The sequence below is a fragment of the Neomonachus schauinslandi genome, chromosome 10 (genome assembly GCF_002201575.2).
Source record: "Neomonachus schauinslandi chromosome 10, ASM220157v2, whole genome shotgun sequence".
NCBI lineage: Eukaryota > Metazoa > Chordata > Mammalia > Carnivora > Phocidae > Neomonachus > Neomonachus schauinslandi.
The window spans coordinates 24,395,686-24,408,620 of record NC_058412.1 but is presented as its reverse complement, the minus strand read 5'-3'; the positions used below and the strand labels follow the sequence as shown (position 1 = coordinate 24,408,620).

At 37.7% G+C, this 12,935-nt stretch overlaps 1 protein-coding gene across 1 annotated transcript in view; it reads right to left on the bottom strand.

Moving 5' to 3' along the window:
• LCLAT1 (lysocardiolipin acyltransferase 1) overlaps positions 1-12,935 on the bottom strand; it is a 194,307-nt gene that overhangs the window by 107,714 nt on the left and 73,658 nt on the right. Inside the window, exon 3 of the mRNA XM_021697361.1 lies at positions 6,047-6,245. Coding sequence (XP_021553036.1) covers positions 6,047-6,245 — 199 coding nt within the window. The remainder of the gene's footprint in view (positions 1-6,046; positions 6,246-12,935) is intronic.

Sequence of the window (12,935 nt, the reverse complement as noted above, 5' to 3'; positions counted from 1 at the left end):
AGAAGAATGAGTATTCTGTTGTTTTAGGGTGGAATGTTCTGTATATATCTATGAGGTCCATCTGGTCCAGTGTGTCATTCAAAGCTCTTGTTTCTTTGTTGATTTTCTGCTTAGATGATCAGTCCATTGCTGAGAGTGGAGTATTGAGGTCTCCTACAATTAACATATTGTTATCAATATGACCCTTTGTTTTGGTTAACAGTTGGCTTATGTAGATGGCTGCTCCCATGTTGGGGGCATAGATATACCCTTTAAGAATGATACAGTGTCCTTCTGTGTCTCTAACTACAGACTTTAAAATCTAATTTGTCTGCTGTAAGAATGCTACCCCAGCTTTCTTTTGAGGTCCGCTGGCATGGAAGATGGATCTCCATCCCTTCACTTTCAGTCTGGATGTATCTTTAGGTTCAAAATGAGTCTCTTGTAGACAGCATATGGATGGGTCCAGTCTTTTTATCCAATCTGCAACCCTGTGCCATTTTATGGGAGCATTTAGGCCATTCACGTTGAGAGTGATTATTGAAATATATGAATTAATTGTCATCATGTTGCCTGTGAAGACATTGTTTATATAGATTGTCTCTGTAAATTTCTGTTGTAAATCACTCTTGGGGTCTTTCTCCTTTTATAGGACCCCCCCTTAATATTTCTTGCAGGGCCGGCTTAGTGGTCACACATTCTTTCAGTTTCTGCTGGTCTTGGAAGCCCTGCATCTCTCCATCCATTCTAAATGACAGCCTTGCCAGATAAAGTATTCTTGGTTGCATGTTCTTCTCGTTTATACCCTGAATATGTCTTGCCGGGCCTTTCTGGCTTACCAGGTCTCTGTGGATAGGTCTGAGATTACTGATGTTCCTCCCTCTGTATGTAAGGAATCTCTTCCCCCTAACGGCCCTTAAGATGGCTTCCTTGGTTCTAAGATTTGTGAGTTTTACTATTACATGCTGGGGTGTTGGCCTGTTTTCCTTGATCTTGGGAGGGGTCCTCTCTGCCTCTAGGACACAAAATGTTTGTTTTATTCCCCAGATTAGGGAAGTTCTCAGCTATAATTTGCTCAAATATATCCTCTAGTCCTCTCTCTCCACTCCCTCCGGGATTCCAATAATTCTGACATTGGAATGCTTCATGGTGTCACTTATTTCTCTGATTCTATTTTCATGGATTCTGAGTTGTTTTTCCCTGGCCTCCTCTTTTCCCTTTTTATCTATTAAATTGTCTTCCAAGTCACTTATTCGTTCCTCTGCCTCACTTACCCTAGCTGTTAGATTATCTAGATTGGATTGGATCTCATTGATAGCATTTTTAAGTTCTGCCAATTCAGCTTTCATTTCTGCCCTTAGAGACTCTGTGTTGCCATTAATTGATTTCTCCATTCTAGCTATTGTCTTTACAATTGCTAGCCTGAATTCCATCTCCGACATCTTGGTTATATCTGCATCCATTTGTAAATCTGCTGCATAAGTCATAATCTCTGAGTCTTCTCTGTTTTGGGGGTTCCTCCTCCTAGTCATTCTGTTGATGGGTGGTTGAGGGCATGTATAGAGTCCAAATTATTGACCAGAACCCAAGCAAGATGTACCTGTTTTCTAGGGACCTTAGGGTTGCTGGCCTCTTGTTCTCCCAGCCTGTCTTCTGTGGGAGGGGCCTGCGGCACTGTTGCTCAGGCAACCCTGTTTGGGCAGAGTTGCCCTGCCCCCTGTGGAGGGGGATGGGCTCAGTGGGAATCAGTTTTTGGGGCTTTTGTTCTCTGGCGGCTTTCCGCGTCTCTTTCGAGAGTCAGAGCAGAAGAGACTGTTTCCAACCCTCTGCCTCAGAGCAGAGAGATTGCAGTCTGTTCTTCAGTGAGCTCTCCAGGCCACACTATCTCCATTTCTGTCCATGCTGCTATAAACTGCAGCGTCCTGGGTAGTGTGCCCCTCCGCAGCGCCCCCAGTCCTGCCTTCAGGTCTGGGCACATCTCTGCCCTTTGTGCTTCTAAAACTGCCAGCTGCTTCCAGTTCGCACGCACGACCCTACCGCTCCGGGTTTCCGTCCTGGGGGTTGCCCTAAAGTCCTTTCCCCGCCGCTACCGGTCTGGGAGTCTGTGCCCTGTCCCCAGCATGCAAAGCTGTCGCTCACCAGAGATGTAGGATCCCCAAAGCCAGGCTCCCTCCCGCTGCTGTTTATCCTCTGATATCTGCCCATGGAATCACGGCTCCCCACTTCATACCTCGAAACCAACCACCTGAGATACTCTGTTTGTTAAAGATCCAGATCTATTTTCTTACATTTCAGGCTGATTTCATGGGTGCTCAGAGTGGTCTGGTAGATATCCAGCTCAATTCCAGAGACCAGATGGAATAGGGTCCCCTACTCCTCTGCCATCTTTTCTCCCACCCCGACTAACTGGAATTTAAATAAAAACTAAAAACCAAAACAAAACAAAACCTTGTTTTGTGGCCTAACGATTGACATATCCTACAGAATGTTTCCATGTGTTACTTGAAAAGAATGTGTATTCTGTTGAATTTGGATGAAATGTTCCGTATAGGTCTGTAAAGTCTGTCTGGTCTATGTCATTTTAATGCCCATGTTTCCTTATTGATTTTTCTGTCTGGATGATCTATCCATTGATAAAAGTGGGTTTTAAAGTCCCGTATTATTACTGTACTGCTATCTTCTTATTGGATTGACCCCTTTATCATTATATAATGACCTTGTCTCTTAATTAGTCTTTATCTAGCTTTCTGTAGGTTTCCATGTGCATCTTTTCCATCCCTTCACTTTCAGTCCGTGTGTACTCTTACATCTGAGGTGAGGTATTATAGCAGCATATAGATGGGTCTTGTCAGTCACTCTGTCTTTTCATTGAGAATTCAGCCCATTCACATTTAATGTAAATATTAATAGGCATGCACTTATTGCCATAGTGTTCATTGTTTTCTGGCTATTTTATAGTTCCTTTGTTCCTCTCTTCTTCTCTGGTTCTCTTCCTTTGTGATTTGATGATTTTCTGCACTGGTATGCTCGAATTCCTTTCTCTCTTTTGTGTATCTAACTACAAGGTTTTGCTTTGTAGTTACCCATGAGACTTACATAGATTGTTACAAATATAAGTAGCCTTATTTTAAGTTAGTAGCAACTTAAGTTAGAACACATTCTAAAGCTCTACATATTTACTCCTCCCCCCTTTGCTGTAGTATGACCCACACATGCTCATCATGTTCGTTTTTTGTTTATATAGTTTTTTAATATAAGCTCTTAAATAAATTAAATGTGGACCCGCCAAGCCTGTTAAATAGTATATACGACATTAAAAGAGAAAATTTAATGGTTCCTAGATCCTGCCTAAACATGTCTGCTCTAAAGTTAATTTCACAATAGGAGATAAATATTCTGTATTTAGGTTCGAGTCAAAGTAATACCTAACTGGAGAATGCAGGCTTTAAATATGTTTATGTACTATATTAAACGGAAATAAAACTTTGGCATTAAGTGATAATGCAACCACTTTTCTTGTACTTCAAATTCATTGTTCCTTCATATACAGATGTAAAATTTTTATTTTACCACAGACTTCTAGCTTAATTTGCTTTCTTGAAAACCACAGAGCCCAGTCATTGTATAATCAATATGAAGCTATTCCAGTGAAGATAGTCAGGACTTGTGGAAGAAAGCCATCCAATGAGGAGCCAGAGAAGGAGGGAGGGAGGCCTGTTTTTTTTGGCTGTGCCAGTCTGAAGTGAAGTTTCTGTCTGACTAAACTGGGGGGTGGAAGGAAAAGAAAATGTGTTGTTTCAAATGCCACAGATTCTCATTGTTCTTAACAAATCTTGGTAAACTTTCTTGAATTTCCAATGACTTGTTTTAGAATTTTCACTATTTCACTGGGCAGCTGGTCTGTGGAGCTACTCATGCTGTCATCCTGGAAGTGCCTCTCATGTCCTCATTTATGCCCAAAATGTTTTCTTGGGTCATATGTCCAATTGTCTTCTTTAGGGGCTCTAATTATATATATGTCAGACCTCCTTTGACTACCTTCCATTTCAACTACTTTCGGATATTTTTTTTCCTCATTTTAATTCTATTTTCCTATACATTTCTGGTAGGATTTTGCCTTCTTGTCCTTTTTTTTTTAAAATTCAATCCATTCTCCTTATATTTTTTTCTTGTCTTCTTGACCATTATTGTTCTTTGTATTTCTCAAAGCGGTTTTTTGCCCCCATACTCCCAAATGTTTATTTGATGACATTTCATTCAGTTGAAGAGTGTCGTGTTACAGTGTAGGTTTTGGATTTTTCAGTTCTGCCCTTCACTTAAGAGATTTCTTTTATAGATATACAATTATTTTATGGCAGTTTTTGTAGGTTTATTGGGGGAGGAGTGAGGAAAGGCTATTATTTTTTGCCCCTCTTTTTCTTCCTGCAGGATCTTTAATTTCCTTGTTTTCCTCACTGCCACACCTCTATGGGGAGCTAACTCTTCTCTTTGTATCTGATTCTCCTTCAAAAGCAATGCTTCTCTGAGGCTGCGTCTTCAGGTCACACTGTCTTTCTATAATCAATTCCCTATAGCATGTGCTGTGAACCAGTATGTCCTGACCTGTGTTCAGTATTCTGGAACTTAGTATTAGGCTTTTTCTTTTTGAGGATGCTTTTGCTTGTGCTATTTCTTAGTTGTTCATGCCCCTCTACTCTTAAGGCCTTAGAATTTATTTCTCTAGTTAAGGCAATTAGAAGGTTATGGTATTGTTTCCTAGTCATCCTGAAGAGATGAGTGATTTATTTGATCACTTTTTTTAAGTCTGAGAAAAATCAGGCTGCTGTCGTTTGGACAAAGGTCCAAAAAACCTTTGTTAAGAAGACTTTTAATTATGGATTTAATCTCTTTATTAGATACAAGACTGCTTAAATTTTTTGTCACTGTTGACAAAATTGTCAGTTGTATTTTTCTGTATGTAACTTCCTGATTTCATATAAAATTTCAAACTCATCTGCATAAGGTTTTAATATTCTGTTACTATATTTTATGTAGAATCAAGAACAAACAAGACGTTATTCTGCTACTGGCAACATGGGTCTTCTCTTTTCTTTCTTCATCAGTCCTTTTAAGGTAAGTGGCAGTTTTGGAAATACTGGTAAGGTCTTCGACATTTCTCTCTGCCCTCCCCTAGAATCTTTGAAGATAGTAACTGCCTTCGCCAGTATATTACTGGTGCAGATGTGACACTATATGAATTCTGAGGCTAGGTCATAAAATGCCTTGCAGTTTCATGCTAGTTTTATGGGGATGTTAACCCTAAAGAGTGTCCCAAGAGTATAAACCTCCTAACTAGTCCATCCTGAGGAAAACACCTACCTTTTTGCCCTCACAAATCCTCAACCATTTCAGTACACTGATAAGGGCATAGTTTAGAAAGCAAAGAATTCAAATAATCAATGTTACACTGGAAACCACAGAAGTAGAGATGTAATAGATAAAGCTGTCAGGGAGTTTTCATATACCCATATGTGAATAGCTGGTTTAATACATATGTAGTCTGCTCCCCACCCCATTTCACATTAAGTGGAGGAAGATTAAATTGTAACATGCAATGCTGAAATATCCCTACTTGTCTACCATACAGCATGTTGCACTGCTAGGAATTCTAAAAAAAAAAAAAAAAAAAAAGATATGGATTAGGAAAGTTCAGAAAATGCCAGCAACTAGTAGTATCCAATTAATATTTGTTAGATGAATGTGAATGAATCAGTTCATTTTTTTTGGCCTAAATTACCACAAGCATAACATACAATAAAAAGTTACTGAACTATTAATTCATATTCTTCAAAGTGTTGGTCTCTCTGGGACCCTTATCTTGAGAAGAGCTTATTTTCTCAACATTATTTTAATCTTTTTTGAAATATTTAATCTCTTGGATCCATGTTTTTAGGCTAGTGAGAAAAAAATGGGAATGACTTTAATACTTAAGTGGAGTTTAACAAGTTATTGTGTAGTTTTAGGGTGGGTGTCTGGGAGTAACATATTAAATGAATGAACAACTTAAAATAATTTGTGAATAACCTACCAAATCCAGGAACACTTTTGAGACTAGCTTTGAGGCAAATTTTCTCCAATCTGAGGTAGCTATATCTCATCAGACAGTTCCACAGGAACAGCCAGTCCATTCTTGTCCGATGATTCATGATAATGACACTTCTCTCCCCAGGAACAAACGCATCACCTGTTATAATCACTTTTATACCAAACATGGTCTCCAGCAATGCCTAAGGAATAAATAATACAGACATGTAACAATTGAAAATATGGTTTCCCATAGGTAAATTTTATCATATCCTGTAAATAAATCAGACTTCTAATAAGTCAAAGCCATAGTGTTTCTCAAGATTATTGCTTCGATAATAAATCTGGAAGAATGAGAATACAAAGGCCCTGTTTCTATTTTTAGTTTTATTAATTTAGGTTTCTGACAGTTTCCTAATTAAATGCTAACTTTCACTGAAATCTTCAGGATATATTAAGTTAAAAGAAGATTCTTTTTAAGGTTATAGATATATAAGATTATTACTTTCTAGAAAGGATAATTAACACCGGGTATAGGGCTGAGGGAACAGAAAGTCAAAATTTTCATTTTATACCTTTCTGTATTATGATCTTTTTAAACACATATACATATCTGCATAACAATATATAAAGAATAAAATAACTATATGTTTATAAAGTTCTGCAGCCTGGCATCTTCTACGTAGAAGATGCTCAAGTATTTGCTGAATTTGTTTAACTTTTCTGATAACCAGGCATATAATATATTACAGACTGGTTTTGTGGAGGAAAAAAAAAACAGAAGATAAGAAAACTTAATTATTGATTTCAGTCCCTTATTTAAATTGCAAATAATTTTTAGGTAAAAAATTTACTAGTTAAAATATGACTTCACTATTAACAGAGAGAAAACTGGTCCAAGGCAGAGAAAAGACATCATGAAAACCTTTATAAAAGTGTGTAGCCGTATAATGGAATATGAAGCAACAATGAAAGTAAATGAACTACAGGCATCTACAACAACACGGATGGCACGCAACAAGCATAATGCTGAGAGAAGCAAAACAAGAAGTGTCATATGTAAAATTATAAAGAACAGCAAGGAAATGACTATCTTACGAGATGGTTGTAACTTCTCAGCCAAACCACCTACCTTCTGATACTCTAGTTCTTGACCTGTTTGATAGTTACACTTTAATAGATCATTTTAAAGTGTGCATTTATGTTTTACTAACTTTGGATATATATGACACAGATGAGTGGACCAAGAAAAAAAAAAAAGATTAAAAGGAATATTAGCTAAGGGAATGTTTTGTGTCCAAAGAATTATGGAATCAGAGTGTTAACAGAGTAAAACAGATATCCCACAGATCCCAGAGCTGAGATTCACTTTAACCTAACTAAATACGAACACCTCTTGAAAATGTATACACAGGTACTTTGCTCAATGCCTGCAGTTTTCATCAGATTTTCAAAAGGGTCCATAACCACTCAATTATAACCCCCACTCCAAAGTCTTGGGAAGCCAAGTCTCTATGTAGAAAGACTTCCTGATGGAGAGGATCATGGCAGAGTCCTCTAGGCTTTAAGTATAAATGAATCACTTCCCAAAAGCCAAGTGTGAAGTCACCATCTATGGCTTATTAATTTGGATCCGCCCACTCTGCTTTCCAAATGATACAGTTTTTACAAAGAACTAAAATGCACGATGCCCTTCCCTTAACTAGTAGGAAGATGAATTTGACTGCTAATTGTGTGTTGTACCACAGAAAAGAGTTAAAAATCTTAAAGCCTATAAATCCCAAACCTTCACCTTTTAAGTGCAATTTCTAATACGTGTATCCTGTGGGTCCCAAATGTCAAAATAAATCCAGACTGTTTGTCCAGGAGCATATCGTATGGCATTCTCTCCCTTGCCATCCAGCACTTCATCAGAATATGCCTGAAAGTTATATATAACCTTTTGGACAGCCTAAATCTCAAACTCACATTAATCATTTGTAATACCAGACAAGACCTATCTAGTCAATGTTATTTATAGCTCCTGCAAAGGCAGAACTACAAATATTTACTACACAGAGATAAGGTTGTAACGTCTCTAAACTGCAAAATTCAAATAATCAGATTAAAACTGATTAATCATATAACATTAAAAGCTGTTATAGAAAAAATGTGAGAATAGTGTCTTTTTTTCTAGTCTAGAACATAAACTAGTATAGAAGAAAAACTAATCTTATAAAATTTAATAATGCTTTACAGAAGCAATTTCTGAGGATCTTATATAGACCACTAATCACTACCTCCAAGTGTCCCACCGTGTCTGAAAACACAAAGATGAGAGGTTCCCCCTCATGATCACAGAGAATCCGTTTTGCCATCCTGCCCCAAGCTCTCATTTATCATTCCAATGACTATTTAGTCTGAGGTAAAATCAACTCTCTGGCGCTCCCCATCTCCCAATCTGCTTGGGCTTTTCAGACTCCACTTTAGGCCCAGCTCCTCAAATTCTTAGCTATTTAAGGCGCTGAATTTTGTGTCCTAGGTGGGGAGTTAGCAAATGATCTCTCAATTCCTGAGTCATGACTTAGGGTGAAAGGACAGAACTCCAAATAATTTTCATAATCCCAGGTTATTAAATAACAATTGGACTGTTGGAAAGACTCCGAATTGTGAGACGCAAAAAGTGCACTGGGCACATGCAAAGTCTGACCTTGACAATACTGATTATGCTGAACAGAACTGTCCTAAAATGAAATGAATAAAGACCTACACTCCCCACTGTAGGTATGTACCAAGAGAGACTGGTCACTCTGCAGACTGTTCTGGAAGGAATTCTTACACAGATAGGTTAGACTAGGTGACCTCTAACTCTAAGATTCTAGAAGATTTTACTGTGGTACTGCATTTAACACAAAAAAATGTGCTCCTTAAAAATGGTGAGAGAAGAAAAATCTTGCCAATGAAATAATTTTAATGCACCAGAGATGCTTACAAAAGAGATCGTTATGATTATTTCTGTGAAGCAATAATTTAAGTGCATTTACCTAATCTATTATTAGTGAACATCTTTTTAACTGTTTGGGATTGCTTAAAATAAAGTACGTGTATAGCAGAGAAAAGACTAAATTCTCACTGAGTAAAAAAAATTATTTGCTTCTAATTAAAACTCCTTTAGCACCCTGTAAAAGTGTGAAATAAAAGGTCATAAAAGACACCCTGACAATTTTTTGCAACCTAGTTATAAGGCATTCAACTTCTATAAATTTCTTAGCTGAAAGACTCTGCTTGATATGCCCTTACTCAGAATCAAGGCAGTGAGTTAAACAGGTAATAGAAGTTTTTTCAAATACACACTAATTTAATACTACAGTGGTGGTTGAATTTTGCGTGTGTATTATGTTCTGAACTCAGGTAATAAAGCAAAAGTCAGGAATAGCTGAAACTTAACCCTTGAAAATCTCTCAGAAAGGTACCTCAGGGAGACCAGTACACTAAATAAATCCAGCTCAGCCAGTTTTTTCTGAAGACTGTTGCAACAGCTTTCTCCAGCTGACCATCAGATGAAGTGACTGGTCTACATGCTATTTGAAACACAAGAATTATAGTACAGCACCCCTCACATTTCCCATTTCCTCTCACTTTCAGTGGAGGTGGGGGCAACCCTAAATTTAAAAAAACAAACAAAAAAACAGCATTCTTATCTTTCCACTCTTCCCTCATCCACCCTAGTGCATGTAATTGGAGTTGTATAAAGACTTGTACCATAGTGTATGGTGTAATGCTGTGTGATAGTAACATAGCAGAAGCAGCTATGGCAGAATTTGTCGAGTGAAGTCCAGTATTTCCTCCAGAGTAAAAGATTTTAGTTATGTACCTAGCTGCCCAGAGGAAAGACCATATTTCCCAGATGTTATTACAGCCGTTCGCTGTTCCCTCCAACACGGTGAGCAAGAGAGATAGGTGCTATTTGTAATTCACTGATTTAAAGGAAAGCACTTGCTCTGGACTTCCTCCCAGACCCACTTCCTGCAGAGTGGGGCAAAAAAGTGGTAGTGCCCAGTCCTGACCATATAAAAGAGTATTATGCCAGGCTGGGTGGAAGGAATCTGAGTCCCTAAATGACATCAGGGAGCAGAGCTACTTCTAAAAAGGCTATATTCACTACCTCATTTAGTCGTCAGAATAACTAACTGTCTGAGGTAAGTAGGTAGATTAGAACCCCCGTTTTTCAAATGAAAAGAGAAGTTTAGGGAGGCTAAGTAGCTCCGCCAAGTTCAAACGACTAGAAAGTGGTAAGGCCAATAGTGAAACCAAATGTCTGTACCAATAAGCACTCTACTTATATTGGCTCTCCAAGGAAAACAGATTGATCGTGGACACTAAAGCTTTGCAATTGCAATGATTCCTACCAATGTAGTAACTAGAAGAAAATTTTCAAAACCCTTCAGGTTTTGGTAGAGAGAAGTAGCCAAAAATGTGATTCATATTCAAAAGATTATGCACTGGAAAATTTAAGACATTAAATGAAATGTAAAACAATGTATGATTACTACCAAATAATCATTTACCTCCAAATGTCTGCCTTAGAATCAGATACACAATGCTGAATCTGAAATGGCTCAGTCCAATTTCCTTATTTTACAGATGATAAAATCAAAATCTTAAAAAAGTTAAAAGTTTTCTAAATGAAATGTCTCTGGTTTTATAATGACTATAAATAGAATTAGTTAACATTTAGATAGCTTGTAGAGGACTTTTTAGAAATATCTACTTTTGACAGTTAACCTTATGTGAATTGGGCATTATGTGCTTATTTTACTTAATATAAGTATGATATTTTATGGAAAAATACTCATTTTGTAAATAACACCACAAAACAAATATTCCATATTAAATGGTCTGTTTGAAGACTGCAATGAAACAATGGACTTCATATCCTTAAAGCTAATTTAAAAATCTACCTCTAAAAACTTCATGGTCTGAGAAGTCACCTTCTGTCCTCTTCTCCCAGGCGAATGAAAGACAGAAACTAGTCAAGCTGGTGCATATCTACAAGTAGGCAAGATAGCTTAGGCAGAACACTATTACCTCCCCGAGGCCAGAAGTCCTATCTGTCCTGCTCGTCATTACCTTCTAGCAATATGCTTGGCACACGGTGGACACTTACTAAATAGTTGCTGGATGAATGTTCCAGGACCCTGCTGCTTACTTTTGCCATAAACAACAGTTAACTTACCAAAAAATCCTTCCTTCTATTATGAAAGGAAAAAGAATTTTTGCATAAATGTATAAGGAGGATCCATACTGATAATGTAAGAATATTACAAATATTCAATACAGTGTACTTCCTATAGGAAAAAAAACAGATGAGGAAGCTCAGAACATAATGAAACCAACAAAGAACCCAATATAAATTCTAGAACTTGAAAGTACGGTATTTTAAATAGAGGTAGCAGAAGAGAGGGTCAGTGAACCTGGTGACTTGTGAGAAATCATCATGCCACTGAGACTGATTTTATTAGTAGTTATCAGTTTCTCAAATTTTTTTCCCTTGAGGCATTCCCTGGCTTGAAAGAACTCCAAACCTTCTTCTTTTGAAACAATCATAAGGTCCCAGTGAACTTCTTACCACTGGAAGTTAAAGTGCCATGTGACCCTGACCAATCCTTCAAGGTTTTCCTATCACCTAAGGCTCTAATGGCAGCAAAGTGAGTTTAATCTCAGCTCTACTTAAATAATTTGCTTATGCATGTGACCTCCAGCAAATTATTTAATTTCTCAAAGCTTCTACTTCTTCTGTAAATTGGGGATAATGGTAGTGCCTGGAAGGAAGGCATCCTAAAGTACTTATTAGCACAGTATCTGCCACGTAAGTGCTTAACAGCTATGACCATCATTACCCTTTAACAAAATCTTATAATTCTTCTCTGTAATCTGGATTAAATATGCAACCATACCAGTTATAGTTATTTATCATCTACCAGTTATGCTATAGTCCCTTTCTTTGTACTTACAGATTTAAGTGCAAAAACAGAAAAGAAAGGGGGAAGAGGAGAGAAGGGAGGGACAGACAGAGAGACGGGACTACTTTTAGTTTAACATGATCACATTTCATAAAACAGTTATCTGAATAATTTTTTTAAAAAATTAACCTTTGACAAAGGACAAATGCAATTCTTAAAATTAGTCACCAGAGGAATCCTTTTTAAAATATGAAGAGGGTACACTGTAATAGCTCCCCACAGCATTAGCGTACTTTCTTCTCTGCAGATATAACAAGGGCGGGCTGCCTGAGGGGAAAAGCGCAAGGCAGTTCAAAAGACACAGGTGGAAAAAGATCCTTCAGCAACTGAAGGACAAGGACTCCCTCCTTGTTTTCCTGGTCAGGTATATCCTCATCACCCCCACCATGACTGCTCCATAAACCCAGTAACATTAAGTTCTAGCTGTTGCTCAGGAAAAAGAAAGAACAGAACAGTCTCAGGAAATATAAGCTATTCAAGGTAAAGGCAGTGCATGGGTGTCACTCCATTTTTGGAGAAGGCATTACTGACTAGCAGCAACATGGAAGGGCTAAAGCAGCTTTAGTCCAGACGAGGGACGGGGCTGGACTGGAATCCTACAGGACGTTGCCAGTTGCCAGCTCAGAATCAGGGAGATGTGCTCAGAGCTGTATGCACTGACCTTGCAGAGAATACCTGTCTGTTCCAAGAATCTACTACACATTCTGTACATACTTTTACCTTACAGATGCTGTCACTCTAGCTCACAGATGGGAAACCACTTTATTCCTAAATTCTGTGGTTACTGGGAAGAATTAAATCAATCACATCAATATCAAGAGTTCAAAAAAACAGTTTATCTCAATCTTAATTTTTGCCATTATCTTGTAAAATAAATGGAAACAAAATTAA